General features: G+C 51.6%; 8 protein-coding genes across 8 annotated transcripts; 2 read left to right on the top strand and 6 right to left on the bottom strand.

Moving 5' to 3' along the window:
* Positions 1 to 257: 257 nt before the first annotated feature.
* Positions 258 to 1242, top strand: N7539_000298 (basic helix-loop-helix domain-containing protein; the record flags this gene model as incomplete). Its single annotated transcript, XM_056929902.1, has 2 exons — positions 258 to 834; positions 899 to 1242. The coding sequence occupies 2 exons, from the start codon at positions 258 to 260 to the stop codon at positions 1240 to 1242; spliced, it is 921 nt and encodes a 306-aa protein (XP_056794195.1).
* Positions 1243 to 3394: 2152 nt separating this feature from the next.
* N7539_000297 (putative extracellular cellulase CelA/allergen Asp F7-like) lies at positions 3395 to 4706 on the bottom strand (the record flags this gene model as incomplete). Its single annotated transcript, XM_056929901.1, has 2 exons — positions 3395 to 3805; positions 3900 to 4706. The coding sequence occupies 2 exons, from the start codon at positions 4704 to 4706 to the stop codon at positions 3395 to 3397; spliced, it is 1218 nt and encodes a 405-aa protein (XP_056794194.1).
* Positions 4707 to 5596: 890 nt separating this feature from the next.
* On the bottom strand, positions 5597 to 9498 carry N7539_000296 (exocyst subunit SEC8; the record flags this gene model as incomplete). Its single annotated transcript, XM_056929900.1, has 6 exons — positions 5597 to 6565; positions 6636 to 6743; positions 6796 to 6944; positions 7008 to 7143; positions 7206 to 8920; positions 9012 to 9498. 6 exons carry the CDS (start codon positions 9496 to 9498, stop codon positions 5597 to 5599), a joined length of 3564 nt encoding a protein of 1187 aa, XP_056794193.1.
* A 686-nt stretch (positions 9499 to 10184) lies between these two features.
* ampp (aminopeptidase P) lies at positions 10185 to 12601 on the bottom strand (the record flags this gene model as incomplete). The annotated part of the gene is made up of 10 exons (XM_056929899.1): positions 10185 to 10432; positions 10488 to 10532; positions 10596 to 10680; positions 10739 to 11573; positions 11630 to 11675; positions 11738 to 11959; positions 12032 to 12093; positions 12148 to 12313; positions 12385 to 12444; positions 12526 to 12601. 10 exons carry the CDS (start codon positions 12599 to 12601, stop codon positions 10185 to 10187), a joined length of 1845 nt encoding a protein of 614 aa, XP_056794192.1.
* Positions 12602 to 14093: 1492 nt separating this feature from the next.
* Positions 14094 to 15371, top strand: N7539_000294 (uncharacterized protein; the record flags this gene model as incomplete). The annotated part of the gene is made up of 1 exon (XM_056929898.1): positions 14094 to 15371. One exon carries the CDS (start codon positions 14094 to 14096, stop codon positions 15369 to 15371), a length of 1278 nt encoding a protein of 425 aa, XP_056794191.1.
* Positions 15372 to 15593: 222 nt separating this feature from the next.
* On the bottom strand, positions 15594 to 17076 carry N7539_000293 (uncharacterized protein; the record flags this gene model as incomplete). Its single annotated transcript, XM_056929897.1, has 4 exons — positions 15594 to 15906; positions 16009 to 16178; positions 16256 to 16683; positions 16752 to 17076. 4 exons carry the CDS (start codon positions 17074 to 17076, stop codon positions 15594 to 15596), a joined length of 1236 nt encoding a protein of 411 aa, XP_056794190.1.
* Positions 17077 to 20322: 3246 nt separating this feature from the next.
* Positions 20323 to 21480, bottom strand: N7539_000292 (pyridoxal 5'-phosphate synthase subunit PdxS; the record flags this gene model as incomplete). The annotated part of the gene is made up of 3 exons (XM_056929896.1): positions 20323 to 20952; positions 21103 to 21285; positions 21376 to 21480. 3 exons carry the CDS (start codon positions 21478 to 21480, stop codon positions 20323 to 20325), a joined length of 918 nt encoding a protein of 305 aa, XP_056794189.1.
* Positions 21481 to 23148: 1668 nt separating this feature from the next.
* Positions 23149 to 24905, bottom strand: N7539_000291 (translocon subunit SEC61; the record flags this gene model as incomplete). The annotated part of the gene is made up of 5 exons (XM_056929895.1): positions 23149 to 23230; positions 23294 to 24369; positions 24443 to 24610; positions 24690 to 24790; positions 24896 to 24905. 5 exons carry the CDS (start codon positions 24903 to 24905, stop codon positions 23149 to 23151), a joined length of 1437 nt encoding a protein of 478 aa, XP_056794188.1.
* Between the last annotated feature and the right edge of the window lie 499 nt (positions 24906 to 25404).

The raw sequence follows: 25404 nt of genomic DNA, 5'->3' as shown, positions 1-25404 counted from the left end.
CTGTCATCCAGCCTTGTTCATCCCTCTGCGCGGCTCACCTTGTGAGGGGGAGAGGAGAGTGGCGCGTCAGTTTCTTCCCGGGGCACATCGGCTTCGGTCGCTTCAGTGTGCAATCCCCCGAGACAGATTCTTGAGCCCACCAAGCCGCACGCGCGGCCAACCTCTTACCTGCACTCTATCTTTATGCATCTGATGCCCATTGTATTTGCAAAGTTCACATTGTTTTTCCAGGGAATATCGTGCCTCATCCTATTCCCATGACTGACATGCCTGCCGCTTCCCAGGACTCGTTCTTTGAGACCATGTCTGATCCCACCATGGCTAGCCCAGACGGCGCTGGGGGTAAGCGCAAACGGGAGGGCTCTGAGGATCTGGGCCACGACGCTCAGCGCCTGAATCGATCGTCACACGGCAGTAACGGCAGTATGCCTGACAACCAACACGCCTTCAGCCACTCCATGGGCTATGATCATGGCCTCGGCAACGCAGGATCTGAACTCAACATCGATCAACAGATCCTCCAGCACGTTGGACCCCAAAACGGACTGTCAGACGACAATGCCCTCACAGCGAACGCCAAAGCCGCGCTGGCCGCGCACGCTCCCCAACACAAATACCCACCACCCCCCGATGCCGCCGCATTCGACGCCAACAACCTGACTCAAGGGCTGAACTTTGGAGACGACATGGGTCAAGGACCCATGCCGGGTCCCCACAACCACAACTCTACTGCTGCTGCGGTTTATGCCGCCCGTGAGGCGCAGAGTATGAACCAGAAGCCAACTGTTGGGTCGCCCGAGTGGCACCAGATTCGCAAGAACAATCACAAAGAAGGTACACCATCATCTCGCATTCCCTTATTCTCTCTTTGGCGATGCTGACTCCCCTTTCCTTCTAGTCGAGCGGCGACGACGTGAAGCAATCAACGAGGGCATTAATCAAATTGCTCGGCTCGTTCCAAACTGCGACAAAAACAAGGGCGCCATATTGCAACGGGCCATAGAGTATATCTGCCAGCTGCAGGATGATAAGAAGAATATGGATGAGCGGTTTGAGCAACACAGTCTGACTGCCAACCACGCCATCAACGAAATCAGCGCGTCAAACCAGAAGCTGAAGCAGGAAGTCAGTCGTCGCAATGCTATCGCAGCCAAATGGCTACAGCGATGCCGCGATGCCGGTCTTGAGTTTGATGACTATGAGGAGGCTAAAGAGCTAGAGACTCTCGACGGTCTGGAATAAAACAGCCTCCCCTCGTTTCGTCCGCTCTGGGTTTTCTTTTTTCTGTCGTGAATGATGTGTCATGACTTTCGTTGTTGCGCTCCTCTCAACTTCTTCTTACTCTCCACATCTTCTCAGGTCTCGCAATGTTTGAACATACCCTCATCTCCGTTTCGTGATCTGACCGCTTTTGAGCACGGATGCCCTTTCTCTTTTCTGTCTTTCTTCTCAAGCTTCTTGCAATGATTATGGAAACACTATCCAAACTATTTTTGAACGGTCTCCATTAACCTGTGTCTCCCTATCTTATCTACGTCCCCCAGCAGCCCTTGCAACGCTTGTTGGGGCTCTTGTTTCACCCAACCTCCCTACTCCGCAGTGCTTTTTATGTCCTCCTTTCGAACTCGTGGTTTCTTTGCTCTCCTTTAAGTGGTCCATGTATGCTACCCCGGTTTCTCTATTCCGTTCTCCTAGTTTATTGTCAAGGGACGGCCTGGCGCAGTGATTGCGGGGGGGGAATCGACTTTTATTTCAATTAATCACGAAGCTAGTGCACTAATGTGACTCGCTATGATCTTCCAAACGTTGCCAGGATGTATGTCTCGTCGCCCATTACCTGATTCCAGCATGACCGTCTGGCGTATACATAAGTCTTTGTGGGCGAGCCACATGGGCAGAGTCTTGATTCAAGGAGAACGTCACTGAGCTGTAAGTGTAAAAGTGTGCCCTGCGATTGTATCCAGCTGCTCCGGCGTCTCCAAATCCGTTCACGCTTCCGGAGATGAATCGCGTATTCAACATATGTGTCCGTTGCGAAAGAGTCCCGGTACCAGGGGCAGGCTCGTCGTCATATTGCAGAGTGCACTACGGTACGTACTCGAATCGTGACCGACCCTGCAGGCAGAGGCGAAGACTGCGCAAAAAAGTAACGGATATATGTGTTGAATACGCAATTCCATCCCCGGAAGCGTGAACGGATTTGGACGAGCTGGACTCTGGAGGAGCTAGAGGAGCAGCCCCGCCTATACCACTATCACCACCATCACTACCACCAAAAGGCAGAGCCGTAGGAGGTACAGTAGCTGCTACGAATCAAAGATGAAGTAATATTGATTCGGTGATACTTCAGAAAACACCAAAATGCGCTCTGGGAGAGATAACAAGAAGTCAAAAAGATAAGTTCTATTGCCAACTGAGAATTCTCTCTTTACAAACAGACAACACAGAAACTCCCTCCATCAACCACAACACAGCCTTTAGGTACACCCACTCAACACTAACGAAGCTGCATTCCTTCGATACCTACTAGTCAGGGCTAAGGCTATCCCCTTAGAAGGGGAAGATAACCACAAGAAGAGAAATCAGTATAGTCTTATTAAGTATTAGAAGTTAGGGTAAGCTCGGTCGGTAACTTAGTAAACCGAACGTAATGATACCCAGGATAGGTCACGTGGGCCGAAGCCAGTCGCAAGTCAAGGACGTCACGACTAAACGAAGGACTCGTAGATTCCCTAAAGATAAATTATCAGAGGAAGACAGTCTGTAGGGAATCAAGAGTCAGAGTTGTTATTCTCACATACCCAAGTCTACTCACTCTGTCACTCATAAGATAAAATTTCCGTCACGTACCTACCCCTGACCCTATCTATTCATTACCGTCTCTTCACATAACTTGTATACGACCCAGTCCCCCTCAGGCTATTCCCTTTTAGGATTTGGCCTTATAATTTCTGAAAGTAGAGTTGAGTACTAGCGAAGTGTTGGCGTTTACAGGCCTATTGGGTGGGACCTCGAATGAATCTGCGCTCTCGACAAGATCTGATATATATTGATATCCAGTACGATTTGGGAAGCACCGCCTTGATCGGGTTCGAGCCATTCGAGTAACCCTTGCGACTCAGCGGCAATGGAAACAGATTAAAAGATACCTACCTTGCGTATGTAGTAATGTACTACATAGTCCATACTTCATAGTAAATGGGTAGGCACTGGTAGTTTCATGACTAGAGAAAAAGGGACCACACAGTAACCTATCCATGTTATGTATGAGCGATGTCTATCTCTCAACAACATGAATCACTAAGATCCAAGGCAAAACGGACAAGGTGAAACCCCTTTCTCCTATCTATCCAGAAAGAAACCTCCCCTCTCGCCCCTCGCCCCCTCACCCCATTTACAGATTGGCAGAAGCCTTGTACACGGACTCGGCGGTAGGACCGACATTCTTCACCACGACTGTAGTTCCCGACTGGCCCGTCACGCGGACATCGAATGAATCGACACCAAAGCCCGAAGACTGCTCAAAGTAGTTGTAATCGGTGCGGGTGGTGCTCTTCCACGAGTTGCCGCCGTCGGTGCTGACCTCAAGCTTGGTAACGGGCTCGTTGGCATTGACGACCTGCATTGAGAACCAGTACTTGGAAGTGCCGACCTTGTTCTTGAGGGAGAGCGGGCCGGAGAGGTCGCAGGGGGTGTATTCCCAGCTGATGGGGATGATACCGGCAGAGAGAGCGGAGAGCTCGGCGAAGGCGTTTTGGAAGAGGTCGAAGTGGCCGGCTTCGCATTCGGGGCATTTGTCGACGATCTGTGTGGGAGGGGAATGGTGATCAGTTGGACACTCTCCCTTTTTTTTATCTTTTTTTCCCCCGATATGTGGGAAAAAGAACATTCGAACTTACCATAGCCTTGATGGTTTTACCGTTAGGTCCAGTGACGGCAACACAGGCACCGCACTCGGCGGCATTGTTCCACTCAGCACCGGAGAAGGCAGTACCGAACATGCCCTGGGGCAAGGTGTAGCCGGTGAAAGAGCAAGTACCACCGGAGAGGTTACCACCGTAGAAGGTAGCCTTGCCAGAGGAAGAGCCGGCGGAGGTAACCTGGTGAGTGTTGGCAGCAGGCGAGGAAGAAGCAGAGTTCGAGTCCGAGGACGATGGAGCAGATGAAGAAGACGAAGCTGAAGAGGCAGAAGTGGTGCTGGCAGCAGAGGCCGGAGCAGTAGTCGAAGACGAGGCAGGAGAGGTGTTGACAGCCGCGACTTGCGCAGCAGAAGTGGATGACGAGGCAGACGAGGTGGCAGCTGGAACAACCACAGTTTCGGTGGACATCTCAGCCACGACAGCAACGGTGGGCTCCGGAGCGTCCTCAGTAGAGGTGATAACGGCCTTGATTCCAGCAGCGGATGAAGTCACCGCGCTGTCCCAAGCAGCAGATGATGTCGGAGCAGACTCATATGCGTCACCGGTCGAGGTCAAAGTGGAAGCCTCAACGACCACCATCGGCGACGGGGTAGTGGTGAGCTCTGCGGCAGCGACAGCCTGGGTGGCAGTGGGAGAGGTAGAGTCCAAGTAGATAGTGCTGTAGCTGGTATACACAGAGGCAGTATAGCCCTTGGGGCATTGGCTGTGGCCATGACGCTCACCCAGATGCTTCGCAGAAGCAGTTGCGGCGGCGCCGAAAAGAATAGCAAGACCCTGGTACTTCATGGTGAAATTGTATAGACGATAATTTTTTTTATCACAGTATGAAATCAAATATCACGACGATCGGGCGGGATTTGTAACGAATGTAGAGAGGCGATGAATAGCGAATGTTGACAATCGAGTAATCGCAACTGCAATTGACACGATACGAAACTCGAAGGAGTGAATAGAGAATTTCAAAGCCCGATGTGGTAAAGAATGACAACTGTCGCAGACAGTTGAAGTTGATGAATTGCTGGAAGAGAAAGAAAGGACGCAAAAGAATAAGAGACGAAAAGGCCTATCATCCCGGCCATGGTGGTCTTAAATTGCCGTGAGAGTGGCGTGCTGGGATGTTACCGGGTACCCCGATCTAGAACTTCATGGCGAGATCGAGACTCATTCGTAATTCGCGCTGGAGTAGCGAGATAAATGAAACGGACATGACATGAAACGTCCGCGGATCCATCGCGCCCCGGCCGACGCTCGGATGAGACCGAAAAAGGGAGTCGGCCGTACCTGAGTGGACTCAGTTGGCTGGCAATGATTGGTGTAGAATTGCATCCTGGAAGAATTGATTAGGTGGAAATGACACGCTCAGACAGGACTGCAAATGGCATTGACCATTTGCTGCGGGCTGTTCGAACTATTGATCTCACACATGGAAAGCTTGGTTGGTTAAATTGAGTGGGATCGCGGTCGTCAGAGTCCGGTTGTATGGCTCGATAGGCTTTCACAAGGTGTACGTACGATAGCTCGAGCATGTTCTCCGCGAAGCAATGGACATTGGACGGTATAAATCCATTCTGGGATGAAGAATGAGTTATATGGAGTAGATAGCAAGAGGGCTGTTCGGTGGCTTTCTAGCAACAAGGAAGGAAAAGAAAAGAAAAGAAAGAGAAAAAAAAAACACCCTATCGCGCATCCCACATGATCTCGTTCAGACGTAACAAGGCATCAGCACTAGCCTTCTTCGCTGCCATAAAGTCCTCTCGGCTCTCGGCACCCCGTGGTCCACGAGAGATCTCGGAGAAGCAAAGGTCCACAAGAACACGGAGCTCATCGTAGGTAAATGGCTCGCCATTACCAGCAGCCAAAGCTTTGTCCCCTTGAGATGCGAACGCCTCCTTCTCCTCCTTGGCATAATCTAAGGCCTTCTCAGCCCCCTCAAGGAACCAGTCCAAGAACTTTGCACTCCGAGGCAGAGCCACCACTTCCTGGGACGCCGATTCGGTTGATCCGGTCGCAGCGGGGTCGATGATGATGTTCTTCAGATTCTGTTGGAGAACAAGCACATCCAACTGTAGGCGCAGCGCTCCGTTCTCATTCATGGCCCCAATATACCGGGTGCATGTCACGAATACCCGATCAATGAATCGCGCCAGCCCGGATGCGATGAACCAGTGCTCAGTCGGGCCCAAATAGGTAGAAATGTTCGTGTTGAAGCTCATGAGGTCGGAATTGAGCTGAAGAATAGACGGGGACGCTGCAGTTGGGGGGTTCATGATGATGTGCCACCAGTTCTCTGTTGTGCTGGGGGATGGGGTCAGGGGCTCCGAGTTCCGCACTGTGGGGGGGTTGGGTCCAGACATCGATTTAGTCAACATGTGGATGATACCACAGCGAATGTCAATGTGGAGTGTGAGAAGAGCGGTAGATCCAAGCGCTCGGAGTGATTGAAGAGTATGGTCGAAGGCAGTTGCCGTTTCATGATTCAATGGCAAGTAGATGGGGGAATTGATACTGTCGCGCTGAGGTTTCATGGCCCCGAAAAGAGTCCAGCGACGAGATGGACGTCCACTGGCTGTGACGACCGAAGACTCGGCGTCAGAGACAGATTCGACGACCATTCGAAGCTTTGATAGATGGTTCTCGAGCCATTGCTATAGTTGATGTGTCAGCGCGAGCATTCTATTGACCTGATCATTCCGGGAATCATCAGAATTTGCATACCATGCTGTTGTACAGGAGTGACAAAGACACAACAGATTTCGGATCCGAAATGATGTCGTACGGCTCCAGAGGCACCTCATCGGTTCGTTTGAGAAGAAGATCAATTTCCTGATCCAGTCAGCATAGGTTGCGTTGAGGATCAACCGCGATAACGCCTTACCGTTTCGATGAGTGTTTGCTTCTTCGCCCCTGGTCCTTTCCACAGCTCATCCACCACGTCATGGATATCGCCATTCTCGGCAAATGAGGCAGCTGCCTTTAAACGAACTTCACCGCCGTGATTCCGCGCGGAAACTTTGGTCACCATAGCTTTGAAGACTGTCAGTCTCGAGCCTGGACTTGAACTTCAAACGGTCTTTATAATAGGCTCACCTTTATACCATCCACAGCATTTGTCGTAATATGTGACTATTTGATCAATCAAAAGCTGTGTAAAGGCCTGATCATGGGGGATGCTGGACAGCATCTTGCTGAACTCTCTGACGATAGACATGAACTTTACAGTGCCCTATAAGAGAAATAATAATTAGCCGCGCACACACAAGAGATTCAATGAAAAGTTCGACTTGCCTTGAAGATGGGCCGAGGGGAGACCTTGGTCCATTGTGGATCTTCCGTGAAAGCGTCCGCGGCGATAAAGCTGAGTGTACACAGGTCGGTCACTGTTTCATCTAATTGTGGCAGGAAGACATTGACCATGAAGTCATCCAGGAAGGACGTTAGCGTGGTCATAGAGATGTCAGAATCGGTTGGCACAATGTCTTTCAGCCGCTGAATGAATGACAATGATGGCGGTAACAACAGCCTCATATTGAATACACTGGGTTCTAGCAGGATCTTGTGACCCGTGCCAGAATTGGCTTGCCGTGAAGGCAATGCCTCACTGACCGATGTCTTCTGTCTCGTTTTTGATACAAGACCCGGGACGGATGACTGGAGAATCTCGTCAAGCTCATCTTCTTCGGCTTTCATTTCCGAACTTTGCTCAATGTCTGACAGTTTGAACATCTTCCTGTTTTTGTCCCTGTTGAGTCCGAGGTGTCGTCGTGCGACAGCTTCGTCGGCTTTGGTTCTGTAAGACGATTCACCGTCCGTAGCAAGATAGTCGTGAAGAAGTGATCTAATCTCGCTTTGCAGAAGCTTCCACAGTTCCTTGAATCCGCCACAAAGTGCATCGCTCTTGACGCCACCCTCTCGTGTGATGATAGCTGTGATCACGTCGTGCAAGACTCGATGGCCTTCAGCTATGGACTCAAATTTAGCGTAGAGTGCCTTTAGGAACTCGGTCAAAACGAAACCACGCTGCTCGATGTTCTCAGCCATGACGGTAGACTTCAACTGGTTATCATGGGAGGAGAAAGTTCGATTCGGAACGGGGTAACGGGCATCGATCTCCGCGTTTGTTTTGTCAACGACGGCAAATAGCTCGACTGGTAACCGCTGCGCAATACGATCGATTGCGATGTCTAGATTGCCCATTTTGTTCAACGCCTCGATCAGCAGTTGAATATATGAGAAGGTGTCGGCCTCTGGATTCCTTGATGCATCCTCGACCATCGGACTGGATCCGTCGAACTTTGCCAGAAAGCTGTATACGGGTCGTTCCCACGAGCGATTGCCAACCCAGCTACTGGAGCTAAGCTCTCCCTCGCCAACCGGAGCTTTCCACCTGTCTGCACAATATGGAGACTTCAAGTAGAGATGATCGTGTAGCTCCTCAATCAAGATATCTGTCAAAGAGGTCTCTTGATTGTTAAAATAGGCACGGACGTCGGCGAGGGCTCCAATATCCTCCAACTCAGAGCGACGGAGCAGACGGAGAGCGGCATGCAGAACCTCGACCGCGGCGATGAACCTTTTGTCGGAAATACGAGACTCCAGCTTCTCAGGTAGTGACTGGATCTCTTCTATCTGCGCAAATAGCTGCAGAATGTCATCGTATTTCTGCGACGACGTCGCCAGCCCTTTCAGTTCCGGCTTCGTTGACAACAGACCGGACTTTGATTCTTCCAGCGAATTCCTCAAATTTCGCACTCGACCCTGAGAGCTGGATATGTTCGACTGAATCATGTGATATGTTCCGATAGAGCTGTTGAAGCCTTGGTGGTGCTCGTTCACGATCGCTTTGAGTGTTCTTTGAATCTGCTCGTACATTCTCAGGAAGTCTGGCTCACGATCAGCCTTGCCTAGAGTACTCGTGTCCATCAGGCTGAGGGCGACATGCACTGGTATGCATTCGGAATCGGTCATAAAGTCCCAGTCTCGTTGTATAGCCTGAAGGACGTCTGGAAGGGCAAAATCAGCATGTCGTTCCAGACTGGAAGTATCACCACATTCATCTCAAGATCACAAGCAGCTTGGGTAGGTAGAACAAACCTTCTACAGATCTCATCTCGGCGGTGGCTGCCGGCGCCGGCCTGCTCACAGGAGCATGACTTCCGGGACCTCTGTCCTCACGATATCGCGACCCGTTTCGTGGTCGTGCATCTCTTTCCCCTTGGTATCTTCTATCTGCCTCGCCGTTCCGTGTACGGGACCGCGATCCGGACTTTGATGTTTGCGATCGATCTCGGTCCGTCCGATCGCGGCGACGCTCGGGGGATGCTGACGGTTGTTGCTGAGCGAGAGATGGCTGTTGTGACGACTCGGAGTAAAATCCACCGTAACCACCGGGGCGACGCTCGCGAGTACCTCCTCCTCCTCCTCCTCCTCCTCCTCCTCTTTCCCTCTCGGGACTCCCTGCGCTGCGGTCGCCGTATCCATTTACTTGAAGGCTGCCATTGCCGTAGGTCCCCTCACCGGCATCATACCGGCTGCCAGCGGGTTGCCCATGACTGTAACCGTAGCCGCTTCCACCACTCATCCCAGTGGTTTACGTCGCAGACTGGGTGGCAATGGATACCGGGTCGGAGTCGTTTTCGGTGCGCTTGCGCTGCGACAAGGGGCGTGGAATCGAGGGGATTGCGGACAGGTGGGGTCTTCCGCGCCTTCGATGGATGTGGCTTCTAACGGGGGTGTATAAGGAGATGACCCTGCTCATTCTTGAGCAAAGGCCATTTACCTACTAACACTGGATCTGTCAAGAGGAAACAAGGCCAAGACACTTGGTAAGCGTAGGGAAGTCTGAATCGTATTTGTTGAACAAGTTGCGAAAGTTCCGGGTGCTCTGAGGGTCCACATAAGCTTGCCGTGGGCCGCATTCCGGAATCAGGTACTGAGATAGAGGACCAATGATAAAGGACGGGACACGCTCGGTCCTGAATATTGAGTGCAATTGACTATACGAGTCCGGAAAGAATTACAATAAGGACGGCGGGATGGGTATTGGAAAGGAGGCTAGAGTGTTGACAAGCCATTGATTTCATCTAAGATCAATTCTATGGTGGTACAAGGCCGGGGAAATGTCTTTTAGCTTTTGACTTCCCAGCAGCTCCCGTGTGGTGAGCTCTAGGTCTGATATCATTTGTAGGTGAACTTTGTTTGCTCGTTACTCGACACAGCCACGTAGGCCTGCGTCATTCTCCATGGTCTACAAGACACCCCATCGCTCTATTTTGAGATAGGTTGGGTCTCGCGCTCAAGCCACTTCAGGGTCAGCTCATCATCCTTGAAGAAGTGGTTGGTCTTCTCCCAGACCTCGGCATGATAGTTGTTCAGCCACTCAATCTCACCGTCACTGAGGAGAGATGGCTCAATCAGGTTGCGGCCGATGGGGGTCATTGTAACATGCTCGAAGCCAAGCCATTGCTTATCACCGAACTTGTGGTTGGTCTTGGCCTCGCGCGCCATGATGATGTCTAAACGATGTCAGTCCGAGTAATTACTCACAGCCGATTTCTCTGCAAGACTTACTCTCAATGCGGATACCAAACTTGCCATCTTCGTAGTAACCAGGCTCTGCAAATAGTTGTTAGTCCGATCAGTGAGGGAAAAAAAATCTGATTTGTGAGGTGGCCGAACCGTTTGACAAAACATGTCCCGCGGCGATGGGGACTTCAGTGTACTGGACGCGGGTTCCAATTCCCATGGGTCCTTCGTGGACATTCTGAACATATTTAGTACTTGACTTGAGATCCGACGTGTCGGCAAGACAAACTACTCACCAAGAAAGAACCGACGCCATGTCCAGTGCCGTGGAGGTAGTCCAACCCCTCTTTCCACAGATACTGGCGAGCGAGCACGTCGATTGCGAATCCGCTGGTTCCCTTGGGGAAGATGGCAGTATCCATTCCGATCATGCCCTTGAGTACCAGAGTAAAGGCCTTCTTCTCGAACTCTGTAGGCTGGCCAAAGTGGAAAGTGCGGGTAGTGTCAGTTGTTCCATCCAAATACTGACATCCGGAGTCGCAGAGATAGATTGCAGTAGGATCAATGATCGAGCAGCTACCCTTCTCCGGCTTGTAGTGAATCACAGCACCATTGGGTCCGGTGGAGGAGATGGTGTCGAAGGAGAGTCCAGCGAAACGGTCGTGCTTGGTACGAATTTGTTCAAGCTTGTCTGCGCCGTCAACTTCGTCCATGACGGTCTTCTTGTTGATAAGCTCATTTTCCAGCCAAGCGAAATACTCGGTCAACGCTGCACCATCACGAATGTGACACGCCCGCATGCCTTCCAACTCGGCCTTGTTCTTGACTGCTTTGGCATCTGCGATGGGGCTACGGGCCTCCTCTACCTGACCTTCACCGCCGAGGTTCAGACTCAGCGCCCAAGAAGCCTTGTTGGAAAGCAAGAACTTGTTCGGTGCCTGTTCAGTTGACTCGACGCGTGCTGCACTGAGAGCCTTGGCATCTGCGAAGATGGTATCGTAAGGCTTGACAATGACGTCTTGTCCCAAGTGAGCAATAACCTCCGGGGTGAGCTTGTCCGCTTCGACATAAAGCTCTGCTGCGGACGGCGTAATGATTGCGTATGAGAAGAAAACGGGGTTGTAGGGGATGCTTGATTATCGTCAGCGAGGGCTTGATTCGCACAGATAGATCGGTTGACGGCTTACTCGCTTCCTCTCAGGTTGAACAACCACGCAATTTCGTCGAGCATGGCTACAATCCGAGGTCAGTATCGTGGACAGGCGCCATCGAGTCAAAGAGACTGTGCGACATACAGACAACGAATCCAGCCTTCTTTTTCGTCTCCAATTCCTTGCGTAGCTCGGCAATCTTTTCCTGGAATGGCTTTCCGGCGTATTCCACTGGGTGAACACGAACTTTCTCACGAGGACGCGACGGACGGTCACTACCCCAAACCAAGTCGACCAAGTTCTGTTGGACTCCCACCAGGGATGAACCGTTCTTTCCAAGTGTTTCCGCAAGCTTGCGTGCGCCAGCTAGGTTAAAGATCGATCGTCAGAGGAAAGCTCTCACGTGACCAGTCATCGCAACGAGGGTTTCACACTTACAGGCAGTGATCAGGGAAGGGTCAACACCGACGGCTTTCCCACCCTGCGCCTCCTCCGTTGTCCTGGGCCATTGTAAGCAATTCGTGTTCAATGGTCATTCGCCTCGCGATCCATACCATTCCTGCCAAGTAGGCACGCCCTCCGTGCCTTGCTTCAGAAGATGCCAGTTGCTGTCCAGTTGTTTGGCGGCCTGGTTGAAGTATCGGCCATCGGTAGAAAGGGCGGCCTTGCTCAGAGAGATAATGGCCGTGCCAGCGGAGCCCGAGAAGCCCGAAATGAACTCTAAACGCATGATTGGAAGTGTGAGCTCTCTACATTCAACGTGGCACCAAGAGCTGCTCAATTGGGCTTACCTCGGCGACCATCGCACGGCGCAATATATTCGGACTGGTGGCTGTCCTCGGATGGCACGACTAAAGGATGTTTCAAGCTGTCAGTTCACAAGAGCGATCAGACGTGGCACACTTCTCCCCCGATGGCTATTGGTTACTGACTGTAGAGATCTAATTTGTGTTCCTTCATCAACTGCCGCAGTTGCGCCAAGCGCTCCGTGGTATTCACAGTTCCCATGTCGATAATCAGGCGAGGCCGGGAAGTGGAAAAGGTTCGTCGAGGGTGGAAGCTGAATGATCCTAGTGGTATTCGGGGCAGGCGAATTGAGCGGGAGAATAGCATGGACGCCGGATGCAAGAGGTCAACCGCGATCACAACAGGAGTAATCAGAAAGGTCGCGGGGAAATCCAGAGGCGTCTGGACGAGGGGTAACCGAAGATAGCGCAGTAGTGCTCCAGTGGTACCGTTTGGATAACAAGCTTGGGGGTGGCTACAATCGGGCCGGTTGTCTGCACATTGGGGGGGGGGTCCGCCAACTCGACAGGGCTCGGTCATAGGGTGAGCGGTGCCGGAAGCTTCATCCAGCGGTCCACCACGTCAGACTGTCATCTTTGCACTCGCCGAGGCCCCCAGACTTACAGTAGATGCTTTCACCGGCGCCGAGTCGGTTTGTTCGCTGTCATCGAGCGAAGATGAGGTCGGCAGCTTTGTAAATACAACTACATGGCCAAAGTTTCATAAGAGGCTTGCTCGCCAACCATGAATATTCGAGATTTGTCAAGGGACCCAAGAGAGCTTTGCTGGCCTTGGTAACCTTGACCTCTGGAACCTTGAAGCGCCGAACAAGGCCTTTATTGTACGGTCCGAAAACGGAATACGATAATACACGAAATACACCGCCTATGAACTAAGTAGAATCTCGCTAGTTACCAGGATAAGTAGGTACATGGATACTACGACTGATCCACTAGACGAATTTGTAGTCTACTTACAGATGCAGTAAAGGGGTGTTTCCGTGATACTCCAACATGACACATGCAGACCTCTCAACAGGCCTCAAGGCCCAAAGTAGCAGAACCCTTGGACTGTGTACATTTGTACAATAATGGACATGCAATAGCGCTCTTCGGATCCCTGCACCCAGAGCCGAAGGGAGCTCTGTCACGTGATGGTATTCAATCGCTGGACCAGCTTATTTAAGGTTGTGTGGCGGGTGAGGCTCTCCAGCTTGGCCCATGGATTGTTCGTCCCATGAGTAGTAATATATACGTTCCTGGTCGGGTTAATAACGTACTTTATATCCTCAATACGTGGAGTCCTCAGTCCTGAACGTGATTCAGTGATTCAAAGAATCAAATGCAGTCGAACCTGACAGCACGTGACCGCAGTCCTACCCCGAAAAACCGCCCCATGTGGCGGTGCACTCACTGCTTACGGAAATAAAAATAAAACTTCCTGATTTTGGGCGCCTAATTGGACTGGACTCGAGACACAAGAGACAACAAGGGACGTGCTGGAGGTTGGAAGGTGGAGCTGTGAATGCTGGGCGCATATTAAATCCACTTCCCAAAATATCGTCATAGCAAATTATGTCGACACCTTCTATCTCCAGTCTAGACTATATTCTGGCGCCAGGTTCTTTTCCTCGCGACTCGAGCCAGTTCCTGGACAGTTCAGCATTTCCAGTCAACCACCATTGACGGAGACTGGGCGACCTCCAAAAGACTGCATGCCTCGTATACATAACACGCCGGAATCTGCACTGTCGCGTGCAGACTCAAAGGACCACGCGACTACATGTAGAGGTCTCACGACCCAAGGCCGGCCGTGTCGTCGTGCGTTAGCTTCATCCGCGACACCGTCCCCGGCTTCAACGCCTCATAAGTGGAACGCTCGTCAAGATGCGACCGACATATCGGACTTGTACTGCTGGCAGCATAAGGATCAGGCTCAAAGTGCGGTGCCAACCCTCAACGACCATTCCAGCCCAGTCAAGCCCAGGACAAGCATTGACACGCTCATGGATCGGCTCGGGGTGCTTGACATTCAAGACAAGCCATCTAGAAAAGCACAACCCTCTCGAAAGAAGCCTGGGCGTCCCCAACGTCCGGTTGAAAAGCGTCGCCCAAGAAGAACATTTTGTTGCTTCGAGATCGTTGACGACAACGAAGACCATCGACCAGCAGCGCCGGTACCAAGACCGGCACCAACTCGGCCGCAACAAAAGGTGCGACCGTCCCCAGCGCAAACGTTACAGAGACCAAATCCACCCTACCATGGCAGGCATTCGTCATCGTCATCACAGACGCCGGCCCTCTTGTCATGGATTCCCAAAGATCTTCCGCCGCAAACCACATCGGTGCTTCTTGCAGAGTTGGCGAAGCCCATCTCAACGGCCGATGATCAAGGTTACATCTACATGTTCTGGATTACTCCTCAAAAGACAACTCGAGACACACAACCCCCCGTGCCAAGGGATGTTGCTGCTTCAATCATGCCGACCAGTCACTCAAATGATCGAGGCGGTCTGAGACCCCCGGCACAGGACCGCAGCATCAGCGACGCACTACGTGCTGCCAGAGACCTTGACGTTCTGACAACAAAACCGTCGAATTCAAGTCCAGGCACGATTCGTCTGAAGATTGGTCGGACAAGCAACGTGCACCGTCGGCTAGCAGAATGGACTCGACAGTGCTCGTACGATCTCACTCTCATCAGATACTATCCTTATACACCGTCGTCTCCGTGTCCATCTCCTGCTCGCAAGAACAGCGCTGTCAGCTCGGAGACCCTTTCCCAGCCTGGACGAAAAGTTCCGCATGTGCATCGTGTTGAAAGGTTGATTCATCTTGAGCTGGACGATTTGCGGTTGCGTGATTTGGGTCGCTGTGAGGAATGTGGCAAAGAGCACCGTGAATGGTTTGAAGTTGAGGCGGCGAAAGACGCGTTGCGTCGTGTGGACGATTGTGTGCGACGATGGATATCCTGGGCAGAGTCGATGCCATAATATACAAGACATTGCACATGACTGGAAATTGCTCAAAAGACAGCATGTAGATACGAATAGAAGATTGCATCATTGAATAAAACCTCTGAGAGCGGCTGCTACATCTTAGGTGCTCAACATGTATTTTTCCAAGTCCCTGTCTTCGAACAGATTATCTGCTGATGTCACAGCTTAAATCTGGTGCGGTTCAACAAGGCCCAACCCGACCATCTCCCGTGACGATCATTCGGGTACCTCGCGCAGCCGATACCCAAACATTTGATTCGATGCGATCGAATGGTGGTCTCTCATCTTGTTCGCGGACTCGACTCCTGCCACTGGTACTCGATACTCGAAGCGCTTCCCTGCGGCCGGCTGAGTGCCATCGGGTAAGGCATAAGGATAAGGCAAGTAGTCTGGCAACAGGCCAAGCTGTCTAAGCACCGAGCCTTGATCCCACGAGATATGCTCGTGGTACAGTCTGTCTCCTCTAATGTTGACCACAGCTGTAAATGGAACCTCAACGTGTTTGTGGGTTGGGGGTACTCCAGGCAGCCTATGTTGAGGGTCATCAGCAAGTGTCTATCTCGACCAGACGATGGTGTAGATCGCTGGAAATCCGAAGGGATGCGTTGAGTTCACAGCTCACGTTACTTACAGCCAATCAAGTTGCTTGTCGTGAGTGAACTTGAAAATGAATTCATCCACCACTCTGTCGATGCCCACTGTTCGACTGATGAGTTCGAGATCGGTATCATCTGAATTGTTGAAGATAAAGCTGTGCAAATAGAAGTTGTGCAAGCGCTCGCGTCCAATCCCACCCGTCAACTGAAGGCCAGGAGGTTAGTCACATAACGTAGACGGCACATTGTTCCGGTCAGTTTTGATCTTCATAGACGACGTACCGTAGGAACATGATTGACATAAGGCTGATCAACCATAGTACTCATTGTATGATCGACCGATCGATCGGCAAACTCATAATATGTATGTTCTTCCCAAATATGTTCCAAGTCGAAATAAGGGCCATTCAGGAAAGGTTTGAGAAATTGCAGTGTGCGCGTATGCGAGACAGACTCTGCCCAGTAGTCAAACTCGTCTTGAAACGGCGTTGCAAATCGATGCGACTTGGCATTTGGATAGTAGAAAACTTTGAGGCCATCGTTTTGAGAAGGTGTGTCTGGCTTTTTCCCGGCCAGATGTTGCAAGATTGGGAGACCGGCAGATTCTGAGACTGGGCTGCTAGACAGACTGCCAAAAATGACACCCGCCACGATGGCGGGAATGGTCGTCAAGGCAGAGACCACATGGTTCCATGATTCATAATCGTACGCTGATGCGGGATGTGTTGAGCGCACGTTTAGAACAGAGTCGATGTCAATGAAGCACACGATGACTCACCAATCAGGCCAATTTTGTCTTTCGGAATGCATTTGTCGCAGGCTTCTAGCGCTTCGACAGCTTGGGTGAGCGCCTCTTCCGGACGGTCCACCAACGCCTGCCGCTGGATCTCAACCACAGCGTACCCTTCTTCAGCCCACTTGACTAGATGAGACGGGACCCCATCGACGATTTGAGTAGGTTGGTCTGTATCTGGACCAAGGAGGATCAGTCCGGGCCCATAACCCCGGCGCGACAGAGGGAGTAATCTCGCTATCCCCGGTGCTAATTGAGTTCGCTCCGAGGCTGGAAGTGGGGGTGGAGGCAGGCTGATGTCGTTGAACATGATTGAGTGATAAAGCAGGCGTGGTAGGTATCTTTACAGCCGCATAAAAGATATCTGAACGAGGCTTTAGCTGGGTCGTTTTGATATCAATCAAGGGCTTGTGAGACGTGGCGTGCAGTTGATGGGGCAAGAAAAGAGACAAGTGCACTGTGCATGGGATAAGCTAGGACAGAAGACAGTACTACTACTTGATACCGGTACCATCGACCTCGGCTGGATCTCTGGAGGGAAGCTCCGATTCGGTCGCATAACTGCAGTACCTCACGATCTTCACCACCAGCCAGCGACCAAGAACTCCACTAATGTTTTAGTATCATGATAGAATAGACTATTAGATATATTAGCTGCGATACATTGAGCCAATCATGGGTATTGATATGTTCAAGTGCTATACGTACATTAAGTACGTGGTCTCCTAATGAGTGGAAGCTGCTGACGAACGTATGTCTCAGGCGATTACACCAATTCCTATCCTTTGAAGGTAGTAACCTTAAAACGCCATGGTTGATGGAAGACTTATATCTGCTTGCCCGATTCAATTCTGCTCTGCAGCACGAGTGCAAAGACTAGTCAGTTCATTATCTCAAGACCTGCCATGCCCAAGGTTCAATGTTGCTTGCGTGGATACAGATCTGGCAGGCAGACTAGGTAGGTAGCTTTCAATATAAAGTGCGCGGCTCCCCATGTTTCAATGGCACTTGTATTTCAATCCCATCCCGTCCCCTCCCAATCTTCCAATATCTACACAGGGAACTTAGGCCAGGAAAGCATCACTCGTCTCATCGATGTATCATTTCACAGTCCCCGAGTTCGCACGTTTTCGGTAGACGTATTATGTAGTACATATGTACTGTATTGCCCAGAGACGCTCGACGTCTTACAAAGTAAAGTACCTTCCAAATTAAACTTGTCTTCCTTCCTCTCCCGGACTCGGCGTCTGGTAGGCGCAAGCAATTGCAGCAGCATGACAGTGCCATGATCTACGTCCGTGCTGTTCCTCATTGCCTAGATAGGACTGCCACTTCATATTTCTCACGGTCCTTACCTACATTGCCCGGGGGGGGGGGGGGGGGGGCTACACCGGGAATCTCGAAGCTGCTTAGGATCTCAACTGTCGGAATCTGCAAGTGATCCGCCACCGTCAGTCTGGGTGGATCCGGTGGGACACTAGGAACTTGGAAGAGTTCCCACTTTCCATTGGAAACTGAGATGATGTACGGTAATGCCTGATGTGGTCATGTAAGTACAATACACTACTGTATTCTGCAGCCCTTTGGCGGGGCTCGCTCGGAATGCACAGGCGGATAGTGTCGGGCTGTCGGACCTTCGGTGCACTGCCAAGCTGCTGCAAGAGCGGTACTAACCTACGACGATGGTCGGAAATGATTGCTCAAAGTCTAAAGTCATTGGCGATTTTGGATGCGAACGCTATTGCTGAATTCAGTAGATAATGGTTAGTAGGTGCTAGCCTGCTAGGTATTAGTCCAATAGGTACTACATACTACATAGATATCGAAATAGATACTACTAGTAGATACTACTAGTAGATACTTAGTAGATAGTTTGTGTTACATAAAATTACAAGCACTTACATGAGAAGCAACTTCTCGTTCCACTCCAATTTGCAATAAGTTAGTAATTGACTACTTGATAAGTTGCTACGCGAGCGAGACTCAAGTCCTCAACGCCTGACAGCAGAAGTCATAAAAGATAATATCAGAAGTGACCTCCACCTCGAGACTCGAGTCATCGGTGCAATATTTCCCTACCTCTAGATACCCATGCTCCAGTTGGTGTTCTCTAAACCCCATTGAATTGACTTTTTAGCATTCCCGTCAGACTGGAAAAAAGCGTTTGGCACGTTCACCGCAGACCAGATCCGACCACACAGGCACACTGTCACACACTGCCTCGGGAAATGCTACTACTACCATACACTTTGTAGTTGATACAGTAGACAACTACTTGTGAGTGTGGAGTGTGGACAGTGACATAGCTATAGTACAATAGCCTCAATAGCAGTACTGCAAGAGTCGAGGCCGCACTTTGCAATGATTATGTTGCACCAACCTTAGTAACTACTTAGTCCCAAGGCATGTTCCAGCAGCAGTGATGACTATAACCGGCACACGTTGCGCTGATCAGCTTATCTCTGCGAGACACCACAGACCTGAAACTGATGCCAGCAGCATCAACAGTGTGAGTATGAACTATAAAGTATGAATGAGCCCGACGATGAGTGGCGCGGAGTCAAGAACCTGCCTAGTATCAGATGGCCGCTAAGATACCTACACTCGACTATAACAGCCTATAACAGAAAACTGGAAGCGGCTTTCGCAACGCCCTAACGTGAGCGGATAATTGGCAATGAGGCGGCACAATACAATGTCCATGTAGATCTTGTTGATCTAACCAAGACCCGCGGCAGAGACAAGACAGATCCATCAGCAGCCCGGCCTCGATCGTCAACCCACAGATTCGGGATTCGAAACAGTTGCCTCACGCCGACACCTGAACCTGAGGAAATTTCAAGTTTGCGTTTTTCTAATTGTCAAACTTCACCAAGAGACGTTTTTGCACAGCACACTCGCAGCGGGGGAACCCACAGAGAGCAGAAACTGAACACTGGACAGCTGGGTGTGTTCCAATTCCAACACCGAGGCAGTCACCCATTCGACCCGGCATGGGCATGGTGGAGAGTGGATACACACCCCTTCGCCTTCCGTTATCCAAATCGAGCGGATGCGTCGATCCACTTTCCCTCTCGCTGGACCCACGCTGACGCTGGAGGGTGGCACCGGAAGTATTGTCATCGATCGGAGGTCACACTGGCGACGCTATTATCGCAGTATCGCTGGGGTGGACGCGTTCCAAAATCCATTGGACCTGGCAAATTGGGAAAATAATGACTCTCTGGGGTCCAGCGCTGACACTCTACATTGTGAGGTAGCAGAAGATGGAATATAAACGGTTCCGGGCTATGATTCCGGTACAGTCGACGTTTTCAATTCAACGGCCATGCTTGAGCGCCTTTCTAGATTTTGGTAGAGACTAACATGCAACAGAAAGAGAAACAAATTCATGGCTTCATACAGGAAGGAGATTTTGGCTCAGCTCCACAAATCACGAAGCGAGCGAGAGGTGAGGAATCACAGGAATGGAGTGGTCGAAAGGAGCTCGCGGGTTGGTGTGAAAGGCTTCAGCAAAATGAAAAGATAATCCAACAACAGTGTGTAGGACGGACGTTTACCAGCCGCGGCCGGCCATCTTATCGGCCTCGGGCATCCTTTGCACGTTGATACCGACCATAGCCTCGCCCAGGCCCTCGCTGACCTCGGCAAGAACCTTGGGATCCTTGTGGTGGGTCACAGCCTGAACGATGGCCTTCGCGCGCTTCTTGGCATCACCAGACTTGAAAATTCCAGAACCGACAAAGACACCGTCACAGCCCAGCTGCATCATCAGTGCGGCATCGGCGGGAGTAGCAACACCGCCGGCGGCGAAGTTGACCACAGGGAGACGGCCCAACTCGGCAGCTTGACGAAGCAACTCGTAGGGAGCCTCCAACTCCCGAGCAAAGGCACGCAGCTCAGGCTCGGGGTCGGCCGCATTCTGGAGGATGGCGCGGGCACGAGCAATCTGGGAGTTGACAGTGCGCATGTGCTTCACGGCCTCAACGACATCACCGGTACCGGCCTCGCCCTTGGTGCGGATCATCGCGGCGCCCTCGGAGATACGACGCAAGGCCTCGCCCAGGTTACGGCAGCCGCACACGAAGGGGACCTTGAATGTAGACTTGGTAACGTGGTAGACATCATCGGCGGGGGTGAGCACTTCAGACTCATCAATGTAGTCAACACCGATAGCCTCGAGGATCTAGACGTGAGGTAGAAAGAAGAAAGACAGGTTAGCCATCTTGAGTCGCCTCCCACGTTATCCCAGCAATGTACGACAGGCAGTATTGCAGTACATCACAGGGTCCGGCTGAATTGCCCCGCTGAGCAATTTGAACACGTATACACATACCTGGCACTCGACAAAGTGGCCGATACGAGCCTTGGCCATGACGGGAATGGTGACAGCCTCCATGATCTCCTTGATCATAGCAGGGTCGGACATGCGGGCAACGCCACCCTCAACGCGAATATCAGCGGGCACACGCTCCAAAGCCATGACAGCGGCGGCGCCAGCCTCCTCCGCGATTCGAGCCTACGATTGAGATGGCGCGTCAGTGCATTGATTCGTAGGGGAAGTCAACCGGACGGAGTGCTCGACCGCAGTGACTGCGGAATGACATACCTGCTCCGCGTTGATCACGTCCATGATCACGCCACCCTTCAGCATCTGCGCAAGGCCAGCCTTGACGGTGAAGTCATTGCTGGAGGTACCGTTTCCTTGGACCATTGTGAACGACGACTGTGGTATACGCAAATGACACGGTGACTGAAAAAGGGAATACGAAGACCTTGTGAAAGGAGGGGAGAAATGAGATGGAAGAAAAGAAGAAGAGGTAGAAGAAGACGGACGACCGTTGAAGGGAACGATGGGAATTATATGAGTGAGTCAACCAGGGTCCAACCTCTGGGCCCTCATGCCGACAAATACAGCGACAGACAGCCCTGAACCTTGCGAGGGTCTATTAGTCAAGCCCCGCGAGTCCAGCCATCACCCCGCCAGCGATCTTGCCTCACTCCAATGGCGGCGATCTGCCCCTCGTGGGCGGCTGTTTAAGCTCGCCGTCACGGAGACGGCGAGTTGCCCGAGGATACCGGACCCTTCGAACCAGGATTACGGGTAATGCATCGTACGGTCACATACAATACATGGCGAGAACTCAGGTCTCACTGGAACAGATCAATCAGACCCCGAACTGGTTGAGAGCGGAACTTCCGTTGGGACCAGTGTCAAGACTCAATTGATGTAAGACGTTACAAAGTGTACAGATCTATGTATAATGTATATTGTATTATACAACCCTACAAGATAGTGATACAATCCACTGAATCCAGTGAATCCACATTGGCATACACTCGTAGTCTCATAGTCATACATACTACATACAGTCTTTGTCAAACAAACGCATCTTAGCTAAACTTAATATCCAACTAGACGTTGGTCGGTCTCGAAGGAATACTCTAACAACCCAGTACGGCCTCGCATCACTTGCAGAATTTGAAGGACTACCAGTACCTACTTGTGCTACCTATCAGTTCTCATTGATGGCAACAGTCTCGAGCTGTAGTCTTAGTCTGTACCTCTCCACGGCGGAAAAGGACTGGCGTCATATCAATGGACGGATCGGTCGATTCATCGGACTGTCACATCCAAGCTCTCTTTCTAGTTTCTTCTGATCGCGCCTGATGGGGACCTTCGTACCAGGTAGGTATGACTCACTTTATGGGGCCTGGCTATCAGATCCGGCACGCATCTCTAATACGTGAGGCAAACGATCGGATCATCCAGATCTAGAGTGTCAGCGGCCGATCAATCGTCCCGATTGTGACCCGTTTCCCTTTTCGACACAGACGACCTATGATTGTACACTGTAGTCTGTACACAATATGCATGTGCCATCGATATTCTCACTTCAAGTGGCTACTGTGACCTAATTCGCTGGAATCTTTGAATTGTATATTTTTGACATGGAATATGGTTACAAGTGCCTCCTGCGAAGGTTCGTCCAAAATGGCTGGCTCAACTGTTCATGCCAAGCTCTTCTGACCGCCCTCCATCGGCGAACCCCCCTCCCCCCAGACCGCGGTGCACGACATGTTCAGTCCAGGATCGTAAGTGCACCGAGATGGAGCCCCATGCCAATAATCCCAATTTGGGCATGTTGTAGGGCCACACCTCTGGGCTTGAGCGGGAATTGGACCGAGGAGGCCAGGTTCAGACCGGCCTGCACAATTCGAGCAATCCACACATGAAAGCTTCACTCTCACTCAGGAGGTATAATGGAGAGCGAAGAAAAATAAAAACACTAGAAGAGTCGAGCGGGTCTGCGACAGATGACAAAGTGGTAGTCACCCATCGATGGCCCGTCAAGGAAGGAGAAAAAGGCACACTGTGCATCTAGCTGCCAGGAACGAGGCCCTTGAGACCAGCGCCAATGTCACCCTCGCGGGCGGCGATCTCGAAGTATCCGTAAATGATGCTGTGGGCAAAAATTTGAAATTAGTAAGCCTGACAATAACGCAGGGACGAGGGTGGAACTCACGTGACAGCAAGGAGGATACCAGTACCGCTACCAAGGGCACCGAGAAGATCGGAGGCAACGGACAGAGCACCAATGCAGGCACCACCGAAGGCGGCAGCAGTGGGGATGACACGCTTGAGCTCCTTGTACATGCTCTGCTCACGGTGACCGGACATGACCAGACCCTGATCCTTGAGCTGCTTGGCAACGTCACGGGGGGCCGAGCCAGAGACCTCGATCCAAGTCTTGGAGAAGAGAGCGCAGGCAACGAGCATGAAGGCGATGTACACAGCAGTGTGGATGGGGTCGAGGAGGGCCTCCTTGAAGTTCAAGGGAGGGGACATGTAGTAGGCGATACCAGAAGCAGCGTACAGCTGGGCCGAGCCCTCGCGAGGCTCCCAGACACCGAGAAGGCGGACCAACAGGTTGTCCGAGAAGCGAGAGTACAACATCTGGGAGATCAGGAAGACGTTGGAGCTCAGAGCGGACTGGAGCATAATGGGCATGTTGGAGGTGTAGAAGAGACGAACGGGGTAAGAACCGCGCATACCACGCTGGCGAGCGGACTTGACCGGGATTTCAACACGGAAGCCCTGCAGGTAGATGACAGCGGCGAAGACCAGGAGAGTGGCCAGCAGGTTCATCACGTTGGGCAGGTTCTGGCGATAGAAGGCCTCGTACAAGGCACGCTGCTTGTCGGGCCAAGTCAGAAGGAGGTGGAACAGCGCAATGATAGCACCCTCGAACTCGGGACCACGGCCAGTGTTGATTGTGGTGGGGGAGAAGGCCTTCCACACAATAGACTCGCAGATGTTGGTCGCGATGAACAGAGAGATACCGCTGCCAAGACCGTAGCCCTTCTGGAGAAGCTCATCCAGAAGAATAACGACCAGACCGGCCACGACCAGCTGAACAATCAGAAGCACACAGATACCAGCACCAAGGTCGCTGGGCTGGCCGTAGAGACCAGTCAGAACGTACACACAGGCCTGACCGAATGAGAGGATGATGGCGAACAGCTTCTGGGCGGTCTGGTAAAGCTCGCGGTCGGTCTTCAGGTCCAGGTTGACATCGATGAGGTGGGTTCCGGCGAGGAGCTACATATTGACGAAATGTGAGCTTGCGTTCCTTGGAAATTGAATATGCGCGATTGAGATCAGTTTGACATACCTGGAAGACCATGCCAGAGGAGATGATGGGGGTGATACCCAACTCCATCAGGGTTCCACGATTACTGGCAAGCATCATACGCAGCCAGTACAGGGGGTCAGAGGTGTCGGAGGACACGATACCGTACAAAGGCATCTGGCTCATGACCAGGAAGATCAGGAGAGTCAACTAAAGAGCCGAATCACGTCAGTCTATTACCCTCCAAGCGACATACGCTGTCAAGGTTCGATATTCAGGAGCAACGTACACCCGTCCACATCAGCTTCTGGTTGAAGGGCACCTTGGTTTCAGGCGCAGCCACCTCCGGGAGGAGGGGCGTGAAGGGCTTGATCAGATCAAGGAAGCGTACTGAGATGCGAAATCAGTATTTGCAGAGCCATTGAGTTTGATGGTCTGATGGCTGCGACGATCGCGTGTGATGCGGCTTTTGAGGGGAGAGGTGGTTGAACTTACGGCCGCTCATGGTGACTGTCTGCCTCCCAATCCGACGAAAGTGAAAAAGGAAAAGCTGGAGGGATTAAACCAGCTGAAGAGGCGGAAGATGCAAAAAGCTAAGAAGAAAGAGAAGGGAAGGGGAAGGGGAAGAAGAGGGTGAAGTGGTCGGGATGGAAAAGATGGGGAAGAGGAAGGGAAGGGAAGCGTCTCGCTGGCCACTTTTCGCTTCGCGCTAAATAAGGCCACTTGGTCTTCGCCGCAGCTCACACCCAACCCAACGGCAGCCAAACCCAGATTCCACTACGGATCCAAAAGCCAGGAAATCTTTTAGATTAACGCAAGATCTTGGACTACTGTTACCCTAGTTTTCAGCTGTTGTTACGAGCGACTCAGGACTACACAAATGTTGCGGGCGCAAAGTCTTCTTCGTCGTGTGCAGCCTCGAGACTGTACCCCGGTGAAGACCCCAAGCTTTAGCTATCCCCACATCATCAGGATGGGCTTGAGGGGCAAATTGGAACTTCGAT

This window comes from Penicillium diatomitis (assembly GCF_028827545.1).
Source record: "Penicillium diatomitis strain IBT 30728 chromosome Unknown utg000001l_segment0_segment0, whole genome shotgun sequence".
NCBI lineage: Eukaryota > Fungi > Ascomycota > Eurotiomycetes > Eurotiales > Aspergillaceae > Penicillium > Penicillium diatomitis.
The sequence above is the reverse complement of the archived record's forward strand: the minus strand, read 5'-3'. Positions and strand labels throughout refer to the sequence as shown.